The sequence below is a fragment of the Eutrema salsugineum genome, unplaced genomic scaffold (genome assembly GCF_000478725.1).
Source record: "Eutrema salsugineum unplaced genomic scaffold, Eutsalg1_0 scaffold_10, whole genome shotgun sequence".
Classification (NCBI taxonomy): domain Eukaryota; kingdom Viridiplantae; phylum Streptophyta; class Magnoliopsida; order Brassicales; family Brassicaceae; genus Eutrema; species Eutrema salsugineum.
Genome location: NW_006256908.1, coordinates 11,468,010 through 11,490,231, shown reverse-complemented (window position 1 = coordinate 11,490,231; position 22,222 = coordinate 11,468,010). Strand labels below are relative to the sequence as shown.

The window sequence follows — 22,222 nt, the reverse complement described above, 5'->3', positions numbered from 1 at the left end:
ATAAAGAAAGAGATAAAAAAAAACATAAAAGAAATAAACTATTCTTTGAATAGAATTAATTTGATATACAATTATACAAAACTGATAAAGAAGGGGCTCATCACCAGAACAAATCTTTATATACATATATGTTAACAAGCTTAGAAGCATTCTTTAACAAACAAAAAACAAACTTAGAAGCATTTCTTGTGAACAATTGCCGGTCCATGTTCGTCATACTCAGCCTTAGTCATGCACATGGACCACATCTGCACAATATTATTATACATTACAAATTTACATTAAAACAAAATCGTGTTCGATTATGATTTTCTTCAGTTTTTTTACATGATTTTCCTTTTGTTTCCTGTACTAAATAATCTAACTGAATCAGTAACAGACGTTCAAAAAAGAAAAAAATGAATTAGTAACAGTTAATAATTGGAAAATGTTGTTATTTTACCTGTTGAAGAGAAGCCAAAAGGGAGTCTCCAATCCAAACACTATACTTACTATCCGGAGGAGCCACAACTTTTAATCTTCATATCAGCAGGTGCAAGCGCAGTGATCACTTTGGTCATCCTCTGAGCAAGACCAGGGAAACAACGTCGTGCCACCACTCAACACAATGTTTCCATACAAAGCCTCTCTTATCTTAACAATATCACACTTGAGGATCGAGTTGTGAGTCGCCTCGTGAATACCGGGAGATTCAATCCCGGCCAAAGACGGCTGGAAAATAACCTCAGGGCACATGAATCTCTCGGCTCCTAACGTGATCACTTGATCATCGGGAAGCTCGTAGGTTCTATTTATTGTCGAGCTCCTAACATGATTACATGATTTCATTACACTGATTACATGATTAATGATTTAAAATATTTTTCTATAAAACATTACATATATTTTATGAAATTAGATAAAAACGCATGTCATCAGATAGGGTAATAAGTGACAACTCATATCTAATAATCTTAATCATATAACTTATTTAAATTATAAGCCAATCTTACAATAACTATCATGATTTGTACCAAACCAATATAAGTAAAATTCTCTCAGTAAAATATAGAATTATGACATCAGATACACAAGAATTCATATGTATTCAAAAATTCATGTGCATATCAAATGGAGTAGTTTCAATTTCTAACAAATTCAAAGAGTATAATAAAATGACACATTATCCTTACAAAAAATAAAGCCACTTTAATTTGCTTTGTGTCTGTGATGATTATTCGGACAAAATAACTTAATACTCCGGTCGGAAACAGAAAAACTAGCCTAATAGCCAAAAGAAACACAAAATCAGTCGTTTATTCTTCTAATTTCCAAGTGGTTTCGCTCAATTTACGGTGATAATTAACTTTACCGTGAGGCAGAGAGAATAAACAGTAAAAAAAAATGGAAATGTAATTTTTCATCCGCTTAATGTTTTTATTTATTTATTTTCCGGCGGTAAATATCAAATGCTGCCCTATCGCGCGGCGACCAACTGAGTCAAGCTCGAGTCACATCGCCCAAATCGGATTTGCAAAACGGCGAAAGACGCAATCTTCTTTGTCTCCCCGATCTCACAGAGATGTACGCCGCCGTTAGAGCTGCGATTCTCAGACCACAAAGCTTGTCTTCTCACCTGAAAACCGCGTTTTTCCATTCTACTCCTGTCTTAGAACGCAAACGTCGCACTTCCTGGGATTCGGTCAGGCTCTACCTCTCTCACCCCTTTTAATTATTTTCCGAAAAAATTGATTTTTGATAGAATCCGCCAGCTAAATTTTCGAGCTTTGGCATTTCTTTGGATTCATAGATGTCATTTTCAGTTGATTTGGTTTGTTCCTAAAGCGGGTTTGTGTAGATAATCGACATGGATCGATGAACCATTTTCTGGGCTTCTCTTTATAAGAAGATGTTGGGGTTTGAGATGTTTTCCGTGTCTAAACTGCGACCATTTTTACCAGTGTTTATAGAGTGTGAACAGGAGGATATTATCATCTGATTTTCGGGTTTCATTTATCTGCAGAAATCACATGTTCACAAGAAGAGGTTCAGAAGAATGAGGGAAAAGCAAGAATTATTGCGTAATGTGAATGCTTTTGCGTCAAGCATGTTTACGGTATTCTTTCTTCTATTGCTTATTGCTATATCACTTTTGCTGTTTGGTTTGTTGCCCTCGGCTGTTGTTTTATGCACTTGTTCGATGTTTTACAAATATGGTTTACAGTTTGAGCTTCACGAAAACACACAAAACATATTATATAAAGATTATGTGATCCAAAAGTAGAAGAATCTGGCGCTATTGATAGGGAAATGCAAGTGTGTTGTCTCGGTTTTAGTCTTTCTTGTGCATGACTTTTAGTGATTCTTATTGCTCTTTCTATAAAGTTGCATTTGTTTATGCTCTCAGAGCCCCGGTTAACATTTTGATTCCAGAGTTGGCATGATGAGTTTGATGACGATGAGCCCCCCTCGCGGAAGCAAAACTCGTGGTACAAAAAGCAGTACTCCAAGGAACCCAAAGGAAAATGGAATGGCAAAAACGGCTCCCCGAGTTGGGGTAAAAGTAAGTGAATGTATTATCTCCGTTTAGCTCCAATGATTAAACACTAATTCTAGAGAATATAAGTAAAGGCAGTCCAATGAAGTTTGTATATGTTCGCTTTAAGCTGGTTTAGTTCAGTAACTCCCGGAGTTTCCCAAACTTAGACTCATCCCCTGAAAGGTTCCTGGACTGGCTGATATAGTTATTGCAATTCGTGGCTCATTGTGTGGACTCAATTCTTCTACATGTGACCTGTTCCTGTACTATGCTTTCATAACTCTAAAGTGCTTGGTCGTTAAAAATGTATTGTTGTCATTCTGTAAAAATCAACAGGTGCAATTTTGTTTGGCTACATACTCGTGTGTCAATAAATTTGTTTTATTGTGTAGGGCACTTCGATTTCTGTGAAGTTGATGAGGACTTTGACGTGGACTATGTATTCCGAACTGCTTTTGGTGGATCCCGAGGTTTCTCTTTTTCATTCACCCATGATGAGGATGAACCTCGATGGCAGCATCATCACTCTTCAAGGTTTTCCAACAACTCTAAGAGGTCATGGAGATGGAAACATCGAATGGATGAAGAAGAAGAAGAAGATGGCTATACTTCAACAGAATCCAGTGACTCTGAGTCTGAGCCAAACCAAGCTTCTCATAGACAGGCACTTGGCCTGAGTCCTTCTGGTCCATTAAACCTTAAAGACGTCAAAAATGCGTGAGTACTTTACTTCGTCGTGTTAACACACAAAAGCTAACTATACATTCATCTTCTCACAACTTTACGCCAAACTTGATATCAGATATCGAACTTGTGCATTAAAATGGCATCCTGATCGTCATCAAGGGTCTACCAAGGTAATTAATATGATCTCCTCCATTTAAATTTTCATTTTCCTATGTGTTGTTGAATTTGTGATTATGTATTGAAACAGGAGGCGGCTGAAGCCAAGTTCAAGCTCTGCAGTGTGGCTTATCAATCTTTGTGCGAAAAGCTAGCAGTGAACTAAGATAGAGTTAGATAGGTTTTGATTACGTAGAGATATCTCATCAAATAATTTCCAAAATAGTTCATTTCTAAGCTTTGGCAAAAGCCAATGCACTACAGGATACAAACAATGCCTTTGTTCTGTCATTTTTTTGTTATTAAACTTTCTTAATTTACTAGTGATGTGTATTTGTATCTCACCTCTGCTTTTGTTTTGCCTCGATTGTCTTTGAACCGGTTATATTTTGTTTAAGAGTGAATTATATTAAGAAACCATGTTAATGCAGTTTGATTTTTAAAAAGAAAGAAAAAAGTATAATTGGTAGAAATATTACAAGTTTATCTCCGCTTCGACTCGGGTTGGAGGCCCAATTACACCGGCCCAACACGGTGATAAGCATTTATGAATAAAGGACTTGGAGGTCAAGCAAAAAAATCTGAGTAACATTCCTTCCTCATTCTTTTAGTACAAATTTTTTAAAAGTAAATATTCTATTTTTTTTTCTTCTCCACTCTGTTCTCTAACAAAAACACTTCTTGCTGGTCGACCAGCTGATTCAAGACCGAGTCACGTAATTTGATTAAGAAGCAATGTTGTGTATTACTGTCTGAGAGATCTGCTGAAGATGAACGCTGCAACTAAAGCAGCGATTTTCAGACCGCAAATCTATTTTTTCTCTCCTCAAAACTGCGTTTTTCCACTCTACTCCTGTCTTGGAACGCAAACGTCGTTCCTCGTCTTCTTGTTCCGTGGGTATATCTATATGTTTCGATATTTACCAAATTTTAGATGTTCAAGACAGACTGAAACAGAAAACTGTGTTTTTCTATGGTGTTTTAATTAGAGTTTGAACAGGTGTGAATACAGCTTCTAATTTTTTTGGGGTTTTTAAAAATTTCTGGCAGAAATCAAATCCTAACAAGAAGAAGAGATCCAAGAAATTTTTGAAGGAACATCAAGAAAAAATACGTCGTGCCGTGGAAGAACTTAAACGCGAAAGAGAAGAGGTACAAGAAAACTATGATGGAAACATAAACATCAAGAAGCACTTTCGCTACCAAAACTTGTTTAAGCACTTTTGTTTCTTAAACTTGACGAAAACACACACAAAACCCACGTATTTGCTCTTTTAATCAAAGTAACATATTTTTTTTTCTTGCTCTAGTGTAATGTCTCTTGTTCATGACTTAAGTGTATCTTAATGGTGTAATTATCATTAGGCAGCCAAAAAAGCCAAAGAAGCCAAAGAAAAGCAGAATAATGGCAAACACGGCTCCAAGAGTACTACGCGTAAAAGTATATGTGCTTATCCTGTTGGAAATGTTTAGTTGTCTACTTTGTTGAATCAGAAGGTGCAATTTCTTGTGTTGATACAATACTAATAGTAAAAACATGTGTTACATTTTGCAGGGCAATATGGTTACGACGATAAAGATTTTGATTTTGTATTCCGATCTTTATTTGGTGTACCCCGAGGTTTCGATTATTCAACCTATGAAGAGGAGGAACGTCGATGGTGGCATCACCCTGCATGGTTTTCTGATTACTCTAGGAACTCGTGGAGATCGAAATATAGATTCTATGACAAAAAAGAAGAAGAAGACGAAAAAGTAGAGGAAGAGGAAGAAGAAGATGAAGATGAAGAAGAAAAAGAGGAAGAAAAGAAAGAAAAGAAGGAAGAAAAAGAAGATGGCTATGGTTCATCAAGATCCAGTAGCTCAGTGTCTGACCCAATCCAAGCTTCTCATAGACAAACACTTGGTCTGAGTCCTTGTGCTCCCTTAAAACTTGAAGATGTCAAACATGCGTGAGTTGGTTTTACCTTAATGTTCAAATATACAAAAAGCTAACACACACTCATTTTATCTGATTCTCATCAAACTAACTTAAATGTTTTTTTGGTTTGGGATCAGGTATCGAACTTGTGCATTAAAATGGCATCCAGATCGTCATAATGACTCTACCAAGGTAAACAAATATGTATATAAGAATCTTATTCTCCTCTCTTTTTCAATCTCGATTTTAAGTGTTTTTATTTTCCTCTTGTGTTAATTCTTGTAACTATAACAGGCGGAGGCTGAATCAAAGTTCAAGCTCTGCACTGTGGCTTATCAATCTTTAATCGAAAAGTTACAGTCAACTAAGATATCTTGAAAGCAGAGGAGAGTGATTAAGAGTTAGATATGTTTTGATTACTTATGATCAGATTTCTATATAAAAAATATTCCAAAATGTTATTTGATTATGAGTTTATGACCTGATTCCTGATCAAGCAGTTTACTACATTATCAAAATGTTATTGTCCTAAAGTTTGCAAGTGATGTGTGCTATTGTCTCTAAACCGGTTAAAGCTGGTCAGAGTGGGTCAAATCGAACCGGTTTTCTTGTCTTAATTAAGAAGTGAAACCAATAATCTTGACTTAAGTTAACAGAGTCTTGTCATTCAACAAACATCCATATCTGATCTCTCTCCTCAAATGTCAAAATTTTCGGACGAGATTGATTGGCCAGCGAGGGAGAACAGTCATTGACGCCGGATTTTTGAAGAAACTCCGGCGTGCGTATAATGCTCAAGGCCGTCCAGATCTTGGGTTGGTCAACAGGGTTAAACATCTCACAGAGATTGACCAAGACCCGCAAGTCCTCCTCGAGCGTCTCTTTCATCTCCACATCTATAAACCATCTCAATCTCTCCACTTTCACTTCGAGCTCTCCTCGGAGTAGAATCCTCTGTTTCAACCCGACCCGTATGTTTTCCTCACGACCCGGGTCCGACCCAGTTCCCAATTCTCCGACTTCCACCTCTGTTCAATCAGCTGTGAGTCTAATCATCTCCTCCCAGAGATCTTTAGGGGCTATTTTGGTCCCTTCTTCATTGCTATCTTTCTCTTGTTTCAGGGAGATGTTCGTAAGATAAAGTTCTGTCAATGGTGTGGAGGGCCTACGAAGCACGAGATACCTGATGGAGAAGAGAAATTGAGAGCCATTTGCACACATTGCGACAAAATCGCTTACCAGAATCCTAAGATGGTAAAGTTTTTGATTCTTCGAACAATTTATTTGTGTCATCATGATTCGTTTGATGTGAAGATTCTTATGTGAAATTGCAGGTTGTAGGATGCCTTATAGAGCATGAAGAAAAGGTTTTACTTTGCAAGCGTAACATTCAACCTTCACACGGTCTATGGTAATAATGCAAATTAAAAACCTTTTCTTCTTTTTATTGTTTTGAGTACAAATTCTATGTGAAACAATACGAAGAAATGTTAAAGAGTTTTGTTTTGGTGTTGTGTGTTAAGTTATATGATTAAAAGATGGACCTTTTTGAGTACACAGGACTCTCCCTGCTGGTTATCTAGAAGTTGGAGAGTCAGCTGCAGAAGGAGCAATGAGGGAAACTTGGGAAGAAGCAGGAGCCACTGTGGAAGTTATCTCACCTTTTGCGCAACTCGACATTCCTCTTATTGGCCAAGTAAATATATACATACAAAACATCCCTAGTTTTCTTTTCTTACTTCTTCATCATTCTACTTATGTGGCTACTTATTTTTTGGAGCAGACGTATGTTATTTTCTTAGCAAAACTAAAGAACCCACATTTTGAGCCCGGTCCTGAGTCATTGGAATGCCGTCTTTTTGCACTAGACGAGATACCGTTTGATTCCTTGGCTTTTTCATCTATATATGTTACCTTGAATTTGGTAAGTATATGGATGGACACAGAAGAATCTCATTCTCTCCACTTTCCAGTCTCTAAGATTTTTGAAAACATGTTTGCTTGTTTTTGGGCTTTCTTTTGCAGTACTTGGAAGATCTGAAAAACGGCAAGCTAAAGTTTCACTATGGTACGATAAACAAAAGGTCAGTTCCAGATAATATCCAACTGTGTGGAGTGATTGTTGAGAGATACTATCAACAATTTCACTTACGGTTTAACGTGACTGATTATGCTTTCTTCATTCTCAGGCCTGGAAGTAGTCCTTCAGATATTCGTGCCTTCACTCTTGATTACCATTTGCAGCCTTGAATCGAGGTTTGACAATCCTTCTTCTCTACATATATGTACTCGGTTTAATAAAGTCCTCAGATGATTAAGAATTAGTGGTCCTCTTCATGGAGACTTTGTCATTGTCATCGAAGCTGATATGAGGGCGATTTTTCACTTCAGCCAACAGGAGCAGCTTCTGGATTTGATTCATTCTTCTATGCCATGTCTTCTCACTTCACACCTCGTTGCTGACTAACGGAGAATGAAAAATGAAGTTGCTTGCGTGAGAGATTCCTTGGACAGATGAAAAAAAGGAAAGACTGAAGATAATTGTTTCTTTTTTAGGTAACTCATTTCAGATGTTATGGCTGAAGAAAGTATTTCTGTTTCTGATTTCAGTTGCCCCAGTTGTAAACGGTAAAATTCAGATGTGAAATGCAACATTTTGTGTAATTAGTCACCGTGTAACTGTTGTTGCTTCAAGGTCTTCAGAAAAAAGAGAAACCAAAAGACAAGTTTTTTATTAATCCAAACCAAGGCACTTCTGAAAACACAAGAACAGAGACATATAATTGGCAAATGTAAATGCATGAAATCAAAACAAACTGACAATAACAACATAGAAGCAACACAAGCATACTTCAAACGAAAGAACTGAGATTGAAGGAACCCATCATGTTTGCGAGAGCAGAACTCAATTCTAGCTGAAGCTGAAGCTTCTGAAGTTCAAGCTGTTGCCTCAAAACTGGATCTTTCACTTGCTCTGTTGTTGCAGCTACTTGCTCCGTCTGCTCAGTCTCCACACCCTCACCAAGAACAGATTTGGCGTTCACTGTCTTTCCTTCATCACTCGTCCCACACTTCTCAGCAGCAGAAGCAGCCAGTGTCTTAGTCTTATTCACAGCACATGAAGCATGAACATGATAGTTACAAGCATAGCAGTTATAAGACCAAAACCTACCATCCATGGCAACATTACATAGATTGCAGAGAAGCTGATTGGTGTAACCAGGAAACTGAGTAAAAGACATAGCAGGAGGAGCACTGTTGTAGACAAGAAGAAGGCTATGAAGAGGATGAGACTCATTAACCATGAGCTGAGGAAAATGCGCACATTGAACATGGAGGTCAAAGTCACACAAAGGACAACAGTAAGAGAACCCTTTACCTCCAATGCAGCCACAGGCTCTGCAGAGGAAGGTACCGGCGCTGTAAGTTGTGTAAGGGACTAGAGTCAAGTGGTGGAGCCCCGCGTGGGAAGGGTGTTGCATCCCACGAGCTGCGTTTCCACATTGCTCATGAAGGTTGAAGTCACATGTTGAACAGATATATGCGGTTTCAGATTCAGAGATGTTTGATTCACAGCCTGAGCAGATAACTGAAGAATCTGAGGCTTTGTTTGTCTGAATCTGTTGGAGTTTAAGAGTGTGTGGATGGCTGAAATGTTTGTACTCCATTTATTACTACTTTGGAGTTTGTCTCTTTGATTTAGCAATTTTCTGCGTTTTGGATCATATATGTATTCATATAAGGCTTCTCTGACTTTGAATTGTTCAAGTCTGAGTTGTTTTGATTGGTTAATAATTTGGTTTTTCTTAATATGCAATTTGATGGGAAATTAGTAGTTTTTGGATAATGAAAATTACAGAAAGTTGAAGGAAGCGCGTTGAATTTAGGAAGTCAACTACTTGAGCTTTTGACCTACGAAGTCGTCGTAACTCTTTAACTCTCGTTTCTTTAATATACTCTCTTAGTTAATCTGTTCATGTCTTCTAATTAAAGTAAATTATTGGGTGTAATCATTAGATTCCTACGAACCGCCAATGGCAATCGCAACAACAGACTTTATTGATTTTTTTTTTTCTTTTACGACCCAATAGTCCACTATCCAATTTTTGTTTCTTAATTTTTTTTATTAATGGTCAAATACACAAAAATCGTAGACAATAATAGTCTTCATGCAAGTTTGCAACCCAAGCAAAATAACTTTTACGTTGCACCAAACCGGAGTAGCGAAATTCAAACTTACACTATTCTCGGCATATGGTTGCAATGGTAAGTATCGATCGTGTCTAAATTCTTACTGTTGCTAAATATAATTACAAATTACAAACCAATGAAATCAAATAGAAAACACAGGACATGCAAGTGATTAGGTTACTAAACCTTATGGGGGATTTTACTTAAGTAGTAACAACCTTTATGTTGTGTTGTCGAAAACGTTATCTATATCTAATGAAAGGATAGTGATGATTTCAGCTAAAATGGTCTTAAAAGTTTGATAATACGAGAGCCCCTACCCTACCTAATAAAACTATTAATTGATCCCCACCATACATATACAAACAATCACAATCCACCAAAATAAAGTTATACCCACTTTCTAGCCGTATTATCGTATCTTTTTCAAATATAATTTACAAGACAACTAATAATATAAGCACCCCAAAACCATTCCACAGAAAGTCGTGTTAAAAATGACATCAGGCATAGTATATGAAAGAAATATACAATAACATATCGATTGAACTGCTACATGAAGTTTAACATAATCCAATTCTAGCAAGCTCTCTACTTAATTGAACTTACTTTCTTTCGTTTAACTAGGTTGGTGCATCAATTTTCTCAAGCATCATTCATTGTTGTTGAGCCTGTCCTCGTAAAAAGGATTTTCGTGATAATTAATCTCTTATTGCCATAAATACAAAAACCTTTCAAAAGTGCATAGAACGAGGGAACAATATCTCCCTTCTAGACGACCGAGATCAGATGTTGCACATGACACCAAGTACGTACGTATAATAGTATATTCTAGTATGTGACTATACGTGATTGAATGTCCTAATATTTTTGTTTCTTTCTTCGGTATCAGAAACACGAGTCCAATGCCCCTTAGAAATCCAAATAAAAAAAACGTTACATGAACATTAAACTGTATAGATGTTATAGTACATGGCATGCCAACAAAAATTGTATTGATCGTAAATCCAAAAGTAGTTTTATGAAATATATGAAAGCCTTAAGGATCAATGTATTGTAAGGTCTACAGTGTTAGTACTAACAAAAAAGTATAACTAAAATTTTTAAAACTATTATAGTATATATCAAATGGAAATCAGATTTTTTTGCTTTGCTGTATTTAACCATTATTGGCCTGCCTTGCATATACTTTCAATCCTTTAATTGTTTTTCACGTTTAGATTAGATTGCAACTGGTTTGCAAATACTCCTAAAGAATGTTGGTTTAAAATTGAAATAAACAACTCATATCGTTGGGTTTCATTTATTTTGCACCAGTTGCAGTGAACAATCGTCGAGATAAACAGTTCAAATGATTTTGCTAAAAAAGTTGAAACAACAATAATTAATTATTTTACACTACCTAATTAGTTAATTACTGAAACGAAATTGAATCCACCAATATCTCTCTCTATATATAAAATCAAGAGCAAGCGTCAACTAAGTAGTCGATCAATCTACACACTCATGTTCACACACCCAATACATAGAGCTATGTCCATTATCATCATGTTCATGTACATAAAACAAACATATACACACATAAATGTAAATGCTGATCGACAGACTTACTTATCATAAGCAGCAAACTGATCAGTAGGTGCACTTATCTCGCTCACATTAGCAACAACAACATCAGCATTGCCACTACTTGTGCTGGTTTGTCCAAGCAAACTACTTATTGAACGCGCCTTAACCATCCCAAGCTTCACCGTCTTCTTCTTCACTTCCACCACCACCGCCTTTTTCTCGCCGCCTCGGCCACCACCGCCTTGGCCACCACGACCGCCTGCACTCTTGTTCATGCTCCTAACCCTTCCTTTACCAAGATGATGCTCACAAAGGGAATAACCAACAAGCGTTTGCTGACAACATCTCCATCCTCTACCGTTAACGCGGCTGCACCGTGATCCTTCCTCTAACGCACCACTCTTTTTCGCTTTCCTCTTCCCTTTATTACCGCCTCCACCGCCACTAGCTTCTTCTTCTTCCTCATCTTCTTCTTGTTCCTCGAAGCTTCTAAAGCCTCTCCTTTTTCTCAAAGACACAACCTTTTCATTCTTCTCGACAACTATATATCATATACATACAAATGACGATGAATGGTACAACCAAAGAATAAAATTAAGCTTAATTTTCACCGAAAAACAAGCTCTATGTGTACCTTGTGTTGAAGACTCGGGTTCTCTAACGTTCTTGCTGCGATTGTTTGAAGCAAGAAGGAAGAAAAAGCTTAGTATAAAGAGATGAAAGCGATCTATGAGTGCAAGCAACAAAATTAAAAAATAATAATAGAGCACACAAGGTAAGGCTTGACGATATGGGGACCATTCGTGTATAAAAGCATCCCATGCTAACGTGCACCGTCATGAGGTGTGCATGTTTAGAGTATTATTGAATTACTCATCATCGCTAACTACTACTACTCTTGTGTTTCCCAAATGTTTACGGTGTGAGAAGAATGACGATAATCAAACCATAAGACAAGAAAAACGAATTTTCAAGTTTTCAGATTAGATCCAGCCTCAGATCATTTCATCTGCAAAATACTATTCACATATAACAAAAGCTTTCTAGTTCTTAAAACCATTCAAGTTTAAATTTTGATCCAGTTTCTGTATCAGATGTTTCCAAGCTTTGATCTTTCACAACAACTTTGTAAATTCTAATTAGTAATTGCACCCACAATATTTATAATAGAGATTGAGAAGGAATTGCAGAACAAAATATTCATATCGAATTTACTTACCTGCTCGATGCATCAGTACTACTCTTCACGTCTGCATCGCCATCACCATTATCATCATCATCATCATCATCCTTTTAGAAAAACAAAAGAAAACGAAGATGAGCAATTGAACATTCCTTCTACTAAATAAGATCTGCAAATGAAGAACAATTATTCTCCAGTGTAATTCAATTAAAACCAATTATTTCCACACCAAAAAAAAGGAAAAAATAATTTAAAAATAGAGTCTTTTCATACAACACAAACTGCACCCAAAAATCCAAATTGCTTATCTGTCGATTACAAATGAAATTGGGAGTTTCTAATTTAATCTCAACGTATATTAATAAAACTCACCAAAGATTTATCATCCTCCTCCTCCTTCTTCTTCTTCTTCCTCGTCGCATCACTTGGAATCAACCGATCAGAAATGGGGGAAAGCTGAAGAGAAGCAAAAACACCGTCGCTATCTTCGCCGCAAAAGTATCGGGCGGTGGCCGTCGGTGAGAGGTTAAAGTAGAGATCTGAGAGAGGAACAGGTAACAGAGACGAAAGAGGAAGAGGCACTTGTCGTTTCCGGATCCTCATCGGGAGAGAAATAGAAAGAAAGATTCTTCCTTTTTTGATTTTTCGCGTTTCGGGATCTTTGCACCAAAAGAAGTACTGTAGTGCAAAGCAAACCCAGATATAAACAAGGAACAAAGTAGGAGTAATCTTTTTTTTATTATTATTATTACACGGACTTGGAAATAAATAAAAGCAGAAGGCTTTGTGGTGTTGTGTTGTTCTTGGTAATGCTCTCTAGATAGTTCTCTATCTCTCTCTCTCACTTTTTATTTGTTGTTGCACCCAAAAAGCAACTTAGTAGTAATTGAGAGAGGAAGAGTCCATATAGGAATGACTGAGATTAATTGACATTTTATCTATGCATTTTTTTTTTTAATTTTTAGTCTAGGACATTTTATCTATGCATTTAAGCACTTATTTTGAAGAAAAAAAGATTTATACTCTCCACTGTTTGATTTTAATTGATGTTTAAAATTTTAAGAGAACACATAAATTAAAACATTATTCATTGTCTAATTAAACACAATTGAATCAATGACAATGGCAGTATATGTAAAATTTTTACAAATAAAATATAAAAAAACATCACTTAAAATGGAATACTTTTCTTAAAACAAAAGGCAATAATTGGTAAAAAAAAAAAATTAATTGACAATTTTTTGAAACGTAAACTGGATACTGATTTTGGTGTGTTATTATTGGGTAACTAGTTGAATCTTAAACTAATTCAACCAGTAGGATTAAGTTTTTGAAATTTGTATTAGATGACGTGATTTTTTTTTACATAACATGATTATATATATATATATACAAAAATATATGAGATATTTTACATAACTATATCATGTCAAATTATTTCACGTATAAAACATTGGAGAAAGTTCTTTTTTGGTTTTTTAATAATTCCTAATTAACATTGGAGAAAGTTAACTCGAGTGTACTTCCTCCGAATTTATTTAGTTGTCGTTTTAAGATTATGCACACAGATTAAAAAAATATTAATTGTATTAGTTTTTCAATATAAAAACATCATTAATTATCTACTTAAATACAATTTAACTAATAATAAAACATATTACATAATAAAAATGATTATAAAAAATAAAAACTAATAAATGTTACATTAAAAACTGAAAACGACAACTAATTTAAAACAAACTAAATTTTCTAAAACGACAACTAATATAAAACGGAGGGAGTAGTTTTTAAACCGTTACACATGTTAACAAGTGTTTATATTTTCTGTTTTGACAACAACAAGTGTTTGTATATATTTGAGATTCTTGACAAAACCAAGAATCTCATGAATGTGAATATTGGAGATTGATATTATATGAATGTGAATGTGAATAAAAGTAGTTACGCATGCACCAATGTATAGAGCTAAAAGAAGCGATTCAAACATTGAAAATTAACGGTCCTGAGATAACTTTTTTTTTGGAAATGTGGATGAATTTTTTAGGTGGAATTTGATAGATAAAAGAAAAGAGAGAGAATAATAAATAGTATAGGAAGGAGGCACGTGGAGAGTGGATGGCGCACGTGCGGGGAAACCGGGATAGGGGGTAATCGGTGGCGTGCTACCCTCTCTCTCTCATCGATGACCGATGCCAGCTTGGACGAGAGGGAGTGGGTGGGGGAAGAAGTTTTATCCTTTCATCGTTGGGTCCCTTTTTTTCACATCTTTCTCTTTCTCCCCTCATTATTTTTGTTTTCTTCTGTTTATCATCCTCTTTGTTTTTTGTTTATCACTATTTCCCCATCATCTCTCTCGCAAGTACAAGAGGGACAATATGTCAAATATTTCGAGCTAACTCGGAGGACTATTCGTGTTTTTATCACTGTTCAAAAGATAGATCGAGTTATATATAATAACTAATTCACATTTACAACATGATCCAAGAATTATTTTAATACCATATATAATTAAGCATTGTTTGTGATCATGTTAACATTTGTTTATCAATGAAGATAGATCGTATTATATTTGTTTAGTATTACAAATTTAATAATAATAATAAAAGAGAGGAACGACAATGTTTCACTCATAGAAATAGGTGGGAATGTGCTGGCATGTCATATTAAGCCAAAGATCGACAAACTAGTTATTTTCTTTTGTGGTTTTCTCGAACATGTAAGTAAAATTTTTTAAAGTTTTTTTTTTCATATGAAAATTTTTGACTTATAATTTACGATAGTTTAGTTGCTAAGAAATCTGTTTTAACGAACAATTTAGAGCTGAAAGTATGTTCTTGCAATTTACACAAATACACTACCTATGATCTATGATATGCTTTTGAACATTGTCATTCTGATTGTGATTTTGTGTGGCGGATTAGTGATGCGGTTAAACGTAGAGTTTATCGTCTAACTCGATAGATAGTGAGGAAGCAGTCGTTAGAATGCTTCTCTCTTTATTCATGTGAAACATTGGTAAATTTACCTCATGTCAAAAATATGCATCTAGAAACTATCAAATTTGACGGAAAAAAGATTTTATGAACTCTCATGTTAAGTTGTTCGATTCTCAAAGAATTAATCAATTATAGTCACACATTCTGATGATTATGTAGAAGTTGTTTGTGTACACTCTCAATTATTAAAAAGCTTCGAATTAGAATTTACATGTGGTAAGACCAGCTCCATCAGAGTCTCATTAAGCATTTTTGCCCTAGAAACCTAGGGAAAGTGGATTAAAAATAATTGAAAAGCCCAAAATTTTCGACAAATCGATCCTTGGCGACGGGGCGGACGAGACGGTCTTGTTGATGACGTGGACGAACGGTATTGGCCGTTTATTTTTTTTGCGAATGAAATTTTTATGGGGAGAGAAAATCATTTCTCTTTTATCGGGCAAAAAAAAATGAGCTCTCTCTTTTCTCTCGATCGCAACGGCGATTTCGCTTGGCGGATGTCAAATCAGAGGTTCAAATAGGCTCCGATGATGTAAAACTCGGCGGATATCCAGTTCAGTTGACATTTCCAGGTAACAATCTGATTACTCCTCTGATTGACGGTTTTAAATTCGATTAGAGTAAATTAGGGTTCGTCGAAATTTGGAAGAAATTTTTGCAAAGTAGAAATTTTTGCAAAGTTGAATCTCTTCCCACACATCATTTTCTCAAATAAATTATTAAATAATACAATAAATGATTAAAAAATTCTAAAGAGACTATGGCTCAGTTACACCACTGGAGCTGCTCTAATGAATGTGAAGAAAATGAACACCAAGTTGATCTTAAAGTTGTAATTGATGCTCTAAGTCTTGAGTATATGAGTATCAGTCGTTATCAATCTACAAGCTTCAAAATGCACAATATTGGTTCATATTATGCAAAGGTGAACATTGATGTTTTCTTTGATGTGGACTATGATGATCCTTCAAAATAGTTATGATCCATAATTTTCTCATTAGGATATCTACCATTTGTGAAGTGATCAATCAGCTCTGCTCGAACTCTCAAGGTAATCCGTTGTTTCTCCAAATTAGAACTGATGCATCAGTTCCTAACTTGGTTTGTTTGGATGATTCGTTCATCATTTTTTTAGGAATTGTTGCAACTTTTCTTGATTTTTTTTTGATAAAACCAACCTGTATTTGGTTGGTGCATATACAAACTATCGTGTTGGAATTTAATTCTTGAGAAATGAGATAAAATGAAAATTTTATATGTGCCTGAATGTTTTCTTTCTCGAGTATGTTTAGCTTTTTACACCAACCAAATAAGATGAACCTACCAATATACTTTGTCAGAAATTGTGCAGTTTTGAAGAGATTCGTGTATGAGAATTTCAATAACATGATTAAAAAAATCAGAAGGATTCCAAAATTGTTTCAAATGTGTAAAGTTATCATGGGAGCACCAACTTACAAAGATGTCTCTCAGAAAGATGTACCCAAAGTTAGCTAGTAATCATGTGCAAGGCGTTTTGGTTTTTGTTTTTGTTTTTTTGGGTAAAAAAACTGAAGCATATGTATGATTTTGGTTTGTGTTTGCTTTATGAATATAGTTTCCTTGCTCAATACTCTTTCCTTGTATGTTAGTCTATGATTAGGGCTTGACATCATCTATATTTCACTAAGTTTTTAAGAAAAATAAATCAAAAGAGAGCAACATTTTTGAAGCTAACAACGTGAAATATATCGAAAATTTTTGAATAAAATAGTTATCGGCCGCTGAGAGGATGTGGGGTCAACCATGTCCCGCTGTTCCATGTACGAGCCCAAGAGCCATTAAGATACAAAAATTAGTTTGGATTGCTTTGGTATACTGTAACTTTCTTGCTTTTTGTTGTCCAAAAGTTTGATTTTAATTCGAAATCAAAAGTTCCCTAAAAACACATAAACGAAAGCTGAGTTAAACCCTAAACCTTTTTTAAGAGTAGTAATATCTTTATATAATCGTATACAGTTTGAATAGTTTTGATTGAATTATCAAAACATATTCTTAATCAAGTAGTTCAATCGGCCATATCAATAGCGTGTTATTTACATTATACTTGTATTTATTATATTAAAACAGAAGCACATTTAGTATTTGCTTCCAAACACTCCTAATTTTTTTTTAAGTATTTAAAAATAATTTTAATAATTATTTATATTTAATTTCGAAAATTAGTTATTAATTTAAATATTTTTAGAGTTCCTTAAATATATAGGTAATTTAGATTTGATTTGATTTGATTAAAAATAATAAATCAGATATTAATTTAGATTTGATTTAAAGATTCTAATTTAAATAATTTCTATACTATTAAACATTTTTATCAAAAATATCTAGAATTTTTGGAAAAAAAATTTACATATAAAAAATAATGATCATATTTGAAATATAAAATATTTATAATGATGTAAATGATATGATATTTATGTTGTTTATATAATATATTTATGATTATGATTTATTTACAAATTAATAATAAAATAATAGGTAAAATCCAAATGTATAATTTAAATATTAAAAATATATATTTTAAAATTTATAGAACTAAAAATATATATAAAAAACTGGGTTAAAAATATTTTGGTAACTAATATCACTAATTTTGAATTATACATGTATATCAAAAATATATTTTTCATACAAAATTAAAACATAAAAAATTAAAAATTATTGCATACACTATAATGTGTTTCAAAAACCAGTTGTACACTCTCTTCTTGATTAAATTTTAGAAAACTATAATGCTAAATAATACTGTTAATACATTTCAAACTTTTAACAAATATTTATATTATACGGGAATATGAACAGAAAAATTAGAATTATGTTTTTATAATAGTTCATTTTGAATTAATATTAGCGGACGGGTTAAAATTATATTTTTATAATCATAATTAATTTTAATACTATAAAATATATCTAAACACAACAATCAATATTTTTGCTTATTAAAAAATATATTTATAAAAATAATTATATCTAAACTCAAAAACACAAATTATATTATATCTTCGTTAAACAATAAAAAATATTCCCATGCAGATGCACGGGGTTAGAATCTAGTTAGTTAGATTAAGTTTCAATATACAGTATAATGAATGAAAACTAAAAGTTTCAAAATATTTAACGAAATTAATTATAAAAAAAGTTGTTGCTGGAGTAACCAAGATACATGTAGCAGGAATTATGTGAATATAATATTTGTTATAACAAACAATAAATTTGTTGGATCTTATTAATAAAAGATTACTTAACATATATAGTGACATAAATCATTATTGATATCTACATTGATTTATATCTTATCAATCCATATGTAATATTTGAATCCAATCAGAGCGTAGAAAATACTGATATAAATAGAATGCAAATCTCACTAAATCTGATTGAGAAGGTTGGTAAATAAATTTGAAAAAAATCATAAGAATATTTAAGGAATGGAAAAAGGGACCAAAAAGGAACAACCTTGGTGAATTTTTGTGATTCGCATTTGAAAAGTGTAATAAAGATAAAAAAACAGAGCACCATTAATGGATTTCATCGATACCAACAACAAGACACGACACAACCATCTTAATTTCGTATCTTGGTAATCCGCGTTTCTTCTTCTTCGCAGCCTCGATTTTCTTCTTCTTCTTCTTCGCAGCCTCGATTTTCTTCTTCTTCTTCTTCTTCTTCAACCTCTTCATGTGAATCTGTAGCAAAATCTCGATAGCTCGACCGCCACCGCCACGCCTCGGAAAATATTTTCTTCCCGAGAGGTAAAGTTTGTTTTTTTTTCTCTCTCTCTCTCTCTCTATTTATTTCTTGTTTCATCCCAAGTTGGGATTTTTTCCTTCTCTGGGTCTAAAATCAGGTTTCTTTCTGAATCGAGAATTTAGCATGAAACAGGGAATTGAGATATAGGTTTTTTGTCTATGTATTGCAAATTCGTTCGTGGTGCTTAATTTAAATCTCAAGAGGCATACTGCGACGAATCTGGGCAGTCTTTTTGTTTCGATGGTTCTGTTCATCTTCTCACTTCTCAGTTTTTTTGGTTGTTGTTGCATTTCGTTAATCATTTATCTTGACTTTAGCTTCAGTTTGGTCTTGCCCAACTTATTTGATTTCAAAATTCAAAATTTGCTATCCATTTTGAAATTCTGAGTGTTTTTTTCCTCCTCCATGTTTGGGATCTTGTGTTTGAACTTATCTGTAGGGTTAACAATATTCAATCTGATGTTTGTTCTACTTGTCTTAATTCATCTTTGGACCTCTTTCTCTTTTGTCTAGTTAGTTTTGAAAAGTATATGCTGCAAAGGAAACAGACTATTTCATTTGAAGACTCTATTTCTTGATGGTTGAGAACAATAATTCTAGCTTGTAAGGTTCAGCATTGTTCATAACTTGATGGCCTGTTGCTAGATTAACCTCATTCTTCATTATCAAAGGCCTAACCTGTTACATAACTGTTTATACTCTTAGCAGTTTTGAAAGGATTGTGAAGAATCCACGAAATGGGCTCGGGGAAAGAGAGGTGTTTGCAATTTTCAGCTGAATGGGAATAAACATACTCACAATAGTTCCCAATTGCTACATTTTTTCCGAACGAAGTGGCTAACTAATTTTGATAAGGTTGGACTTGATTTGCAATATAGTGTACTGTTAATAGATTATCATTGATCTTATTTTCCGGAAATTATAGAAGAAACTTGTTCAAGTGAACCTAGTATCTACCTCCCAACCTACTTTTCCTCAATTATTGAACAACATGTTACCTGCTTGCCTATGATAACATTTACTTCATTTTTTTCGAGGTTTTTTGGTGAACTGTTAAATTTTACTTTCTCAAGTATATAAGCTTACATTGGCCATTGTTTCTTTTCCTGCAGAAGGACAACCGGATTTTACTTGATTGCTAATAGAAATAAAGAACGTTTTGGGTCTCCATGGCTCCTAGTGGCAGTGCTTTGAAAGAAGCCCTAGAATCTAACTCGACAGGCTTAGATTACGAGGTTAAGATGGCTAAAGTGGAGGCTAATAACAAACCAGCAAAATCAGGAAGTGGCTCCTTTGGAAAATATGGGATCCATTCGAGCAATGGTGTTTATGAGCTCCTCGAATGTCTCGTTTGTACAAATCTGATGTATCCTCCAATTCATCAGGTGTGTTACTTTTTCTTTATGCTGTAGTCACTTTTGTTAATTCTTTCTTTGTTTATTTAATGTTGCCATCTATAATTTGCTATACAGTGCCCTAATGGCCACACATTGTGTTCAAGCTGCAAACTGAGAGTGCAGAACACGTGCCCTACGTGCCGTTATGAGCTTGGCAACATAAGATGCTTGGCGCTTGAGAAGGTTGCGGAATCACTGGAAGTTCCATGCCGGTACCAAAACTTAGGGTGTCATGACATTTTTCCATACTACAGCAAGCTCAAGCACGAGCAGCATTGCAGGTTTCGATCCTACAACTGTCCTTACGCTGGTTCTGAGTGCTCAGTGACGGGAGATATCCCAACCCTTGTTGACCATCTCAAAGATGATCATAAAGTCGATATGCATGATGGCTGCACCTTCAACCACCGTTATGTCAAGTCAAATCCGCACGAGGTTGAGAATGCTACATGGATGCTTACGGTAATTCTATATTAATTCATTCCCTTGTAGCTAATTAGTCATTATCAAAATCTCGTCCATATCACATACTGTTTGCTATACATATATCTTGAAACAGAGTTAGTGATCAAAGATGAGGTTCATGGTTTCTTTGAGGCGTTTTTCACTACCTGAAATGAATGTTTTTTCATGTGACGCTGGTTCATTAGGTGTTCAACTGTTTTGGAAGACAATTCTGCTTGCACTTTGAGGCGTTTCAGCTGGGGATGGCACCAGTGTACATGGCATTTCTAAGGTTCATGGGAGACGAGAACGAGGCTAAGAAGTTCAGTTACAGCTTGGAAGTTGGAGCTCACAGCCGTAAACTGACATGGCAAGGGATTCCAAGAAGCATCAGAGACAGTCACAGGAAAGTCCGTGACAGTCAGGACGGACTCATCATCCCTAGAAACTTGGCTTTGTACTTCTCCGGCAGTGACAAAGAAGAGCTCAAGTTACGAGTCACCGGACGGATTTGGAAAGAAGAATAGCTGATAACAATAATATGATGATTGATTCATGGTCCCAAAGCAAAATGGGGAATAAGAAGAGAAGAAAGAAATAAGCTCAAGTTGATGATTTTGATTGAACTGAGAAACGGATGGATGTACATAGCAGTCTTGAGAGCTTTTTTTCAACATATGGGACAAATTTTCTGGGAGGGTTTTCTTCAACTGTTTTTTGTTCTGTAGCTATGAGATGAAAATCTCCCATGATCGGTTGAAATATTCTGTTCTTTTTCAATATTACAAACTCTGTCTTTCAAATTTTCCTGTTTCGTTGGAAAGATAAAGAAGACGAGTGCTTTTTCGTTTTTCGGTTCTCTTCTTGGATCAAATTGTTCTTATCATTCAGTATGATTCATGCTCTTCTTCATCATATTGCTCAGTCACTGATAGTTACTCATTTGAGTGTTGGATTTAAGAGATTCACGTCAAATGTCAAGAAAGACATTTTACGTTCCAAAATGATAAGATAAACTATGGAATCGACGAAATAATATGTTAGGAATTAGAAATACGAATGCTTACAAAGATAAATTATAGTAGTATGGTAACCGGAGAGGACGTGCAAGACGTGAAGGCAACACTTAACATTTCCTACGTTGGTTATATTAAACTAATTTAATAACAAAAAATTAATAAGCGAATGTGTTTTTTGCTCCCGACTTTATCGCGGAACAGAGAAACAGAGAGAATTCTGAGAAAACCCAAATAAGAAAATTTAATTTCTTTTTTATCAAACTTGCAGATTTCCAACAAAAAACAAAAAAAACTTCAGGCTCGTTGATTATTTCCCCAGAAATCAAACATAATATAATTCAAAGTTCTTAGA

General features: G+C 34.6%; 7 protein-coding genes across 11 annotated transcripts; 4 read left to right on the top strand and 3 right to left on the bottom strand.

The window, feature by feature from the left end:
- Positions 1-173: 173 nt before the first annotated feature.
- On the bottom strand, positions 174-828 carry LOC112081622 (actin, alpha skeletal muscle). The gene is given in 4 exon segments (XM_024148415.1): positions 174-248; positions 443-514; positions 516-581; positions 583-828. Coding segments are annotated over 4 exon segments (459 nt in total).
- A 616-nt stretch (positions 829-1,444) lies between these two features.
- Positions 1,445-3,703, top strand: LOC18027769. The gene is made up of 6 exons (XM_006411411.2): positions 1,445-1,681; positions 2,003-2,095; positions 2,413-2,542; positions 2,911-3,235; positions 3,321-3,375; positions 3,453-3,703. The coding sequence occupies exons 1-6, from the start codon at positions 1,562-1,564 to the stop codon at positions 3,525-3,527; spliced, it is 798 nt and encodes a 265-aa protein (XP_006411474.1). The 5' UTR covers positions 1,445-1,561; the 3' UTR covers positions 3,528-3,703.
- Positions 3,704-4,675: 972 nt separating this feature from the next.
- LOC112081621 lies at positions 4,676-5,660 on the top strand. Its single transcript, XM_024148414.1, has 6 exons — positions 4,676-4,684; positions 4,727-4,796; positions 4,917-5,114; positions 5,208-5,313; positions 5,420-5,474; positions 5,577-5,660. Exons 1-6 carry the CDS (start codon positions 4,676-4,678, stop codon positions 5,658-5,660), a joined length of 522 nt encoding a protein of 173 aa, XP_024004182.1.
- A 286-nt stretch (positions 5,661-5,946) lies between these two features.
- Positions 5,947-7,949, top strand: LOC18027768 (nudix hydrolase 23, chloroplastic). 3 transcript variants are annotated; one of them, XM_024147919.1, is made up of 8 exons: positions 5,947-6,324; positions 6,405-6,536; positions 6,617-6,693; positions 6,843-6,978; positions 7,066-7,206; positions 7,308-7,366; positions 7,472-7,538; positions 7,674-7,949. In XM_024147919.1, the coding sequence occupies exons 1-7, from the start codon at positions 6,073-6,075 to the stop codon at positions 7,530-7,532; spliced, it is 858 nt and encodes a 285-aa protein (XP_024003687.1). In that variant the 5' UTR covers positions 5,947-6,072; the 3' UTR covers positions 7,533-7,538; positions 7,674-7,949. The 3 variants fall into 3 exon arrangements, with proteins under 3 accessions (XP_024003687.1, XP_024003688.1, XP_006411472.1); XM_024147920.1 differs by having other exon boundaries at positions 7,646-7,949; XM_006411409.2 differs by having other exon boundaries at positions 7,625-7,949.
- A 185-nt stretch (positions 7,950-8,134) lies between these two features.
- LOC18027767 lies at positions 8,135-8,950 on the bottom strand. The gene has a single exon (XM_006411408.1). It carries the CDS (start codon positions 8,948-8,950, stop codon positions 8,135-8,137), a length of 816 nt encoding a protein of 271 aa, XP_006411471.1.
- A 1,962-nt stretch (positions 8,951-10,912) lies between these two features.
- LOC18027766 (FK506-binding protein 3) lies at positions 10,913-13,076 on the bottom strand. Its single transcript, XM_006411407.2, has 4 exons — positions 12,598-13,076; positions 12,262-12,332; positions 11,677-11,711; positions 10,913-11,583 (listed from the first exon to the last, which is right to left on the bottom strand). The coding sequence occupies exons 1-4, from the start codon at positions 12,826-12,828 to the stop codon at positions 11,081-11,083; spliced, it is 840 nt and encodes a 279-aa protein (XP_006411470.1). The 5' UTR covers positions 12,829-13,076; the 3' UTR covers positions 10,913-11,080.
- A 5,706-nt stretch (positions 13,077-18,782) lies between these two features.
- On the top strand, positions 18,783-21,701 carry LOC18027765 (putative E3 ubiquitin-protein ligase SINAT1). 3 transcript variants are annotated; one of them, XM_024148028.1, is made up of 5 exons: positions 18,783-19,012; positions 19,719-19,865; positions 20,123-20,395; positions 20,483-20,869; positions 21,058-21,701. In XM_024148028.1, exons 3-5 carry the CDS (start codon positions 20,180-20,182, stop codon positions 21,376-21,378), a joined length of 924 nt encoding a protein of 307 aa, XP_024003796.1. In that variant the 5' UTR covers positions 18,783-19,012; positions 19,719-19,865; positions 20,123-20,179; the 3' UTR covers positions 21,379-21,701. The 3 variants fall into 3 exon arrangements, with proteins under 3 accessions (XP_024003796.1, XP_024003798.1, XP_006411469.1); XM_024148030.1 differs by having other exon boundaries at positions 19,716-19,865; XM_006411406.2 differs by lacking the exon at positions 19,719-19,865.
- Positions 21,702-22,222: the final 521 nt, after the last annotated feature.

What these genes read in the sequence shown, in the direction of transcription:
- LOC18027769 (XM_006411411.2), top strand. Translation starts at nt 1,562, where the DNA reads ATGTACGCCGCCGTTAGAGCTGCGATTCTCAGACCACAAAGCTTGTCT. An exon ending in CTTAAAGACGTCAAAAATGC is followed by an intron (nt 3,236 to 3,320) that starts GTGAGTACTTTA and finishes ACTTGATATCAG; the next exon opens with ATATCGAACTTGTGCATTAA. An exon ending in GTCATCAAGGGTCTACCAAG is followed by an intron (nt 3,376 to 3,452) that starts GTAATTAATATG and finishes GTATTGAAACAG; the next exon opens with GAGGCGGCTGAAGCCAAGTT.
- LOC112081621 (XM_024148414.1), top strand. An exon ending in CGGCTCCAAGAGTACTACGC is followed by an intron (nt 4,797 to 4,916) that starts GTAAAAGTATAT and finishes TACATTTTGCAG; the next exon opens with GGCAATATGGTTACGACGAT. An exon ending in CTTGAAGATGTCAAACATGC is followed by an intron (nt 5,314 to 5,419) that starts GTGAGTTGGTTT and finishes GTTTGGGATCAG; the next exon opens with GTATCGAACTTGTGCATTAA.
- LOC18027768 (XM_024147919.1), top strand. Translation starts at nt 6,073, where the DNA reads ATGCTCAAGGCCGTCCAGATCTTGGGTTGGTCAACAGGGTTAAACATC. An exon ending in ACATTCCTCTTATTGGCCAA is followed by an intron (nt 6,979 to 7,065) that starts GTAAATATATAC and finishes TTTTTGGAGCAG; the next exon opens with ACGTATGTTATTTTCTTAGC. An exon ending in TATATGTTACCTTGAATTTG is followed by an intron (nt 7,207 to 7,307) that starts GTAAGTATATGG and finishes TTTCTTTTGCAG; the next exon opens with TACTTGGAAGATCTGAAAAA.
- LOC18027767 (XM_006411408.1), bottom strand. Translation starts at nt 8,950, where the DNA reads ATGGAGTACAAACATTTCAGCCATCCACACACTCTTAAACTCCAACAG.
- LOC18027766 (XM_006411407.2), bottom strand. Translation starts at nt 12,828, where the DNA reads ATGAGGATCCGGAAACGACAAGTGCCTCTTCCTCTTTCGTCTCTGTTA. An exon ending in AGGAGGATGATAAATCTTTG is followed by an intron (nt 12,333 to 12,597) that starts GTGAGTTTTATT and finishes TTTTTCTAAAAG; the next exon opens with GATGATGATGATGATGATGA. An exon ending in AGTACTGATGCATCGAGCAG is followed by an intron (nt 11,712 to 12,261) that starts GTAAGTAAATTC and finishes AAACAATCGCAG; the next exon opens with CAAGAACGTTAGAGAACCCG.
- LOC18027765 (XM_006411406.2), top strand. Translation starts at nt 20,180, where the DNA reads ATGGCTCCTAGTGGCAGTGCTTTGAAAGAAGCCCTAGAATCTAACTCG. An exon ending in TGTATCCTCCAATTCATCAG is followed by an intron (nt 20,396 to 20,482) that starts GTGTGTTACTTT and finishes TTTGCTATACAG; the next exon opens with TGCCCTAATGGCCACACATT. An exon ending in ATGCTACATGGATGCTTACG is followed by an intron (nt 20,870 to 21,057) that starts GTAATTCTATAT and finishes CTGGTTCATTAG; the next exon opens with GTGTTCAACTGTTTTGGAAG.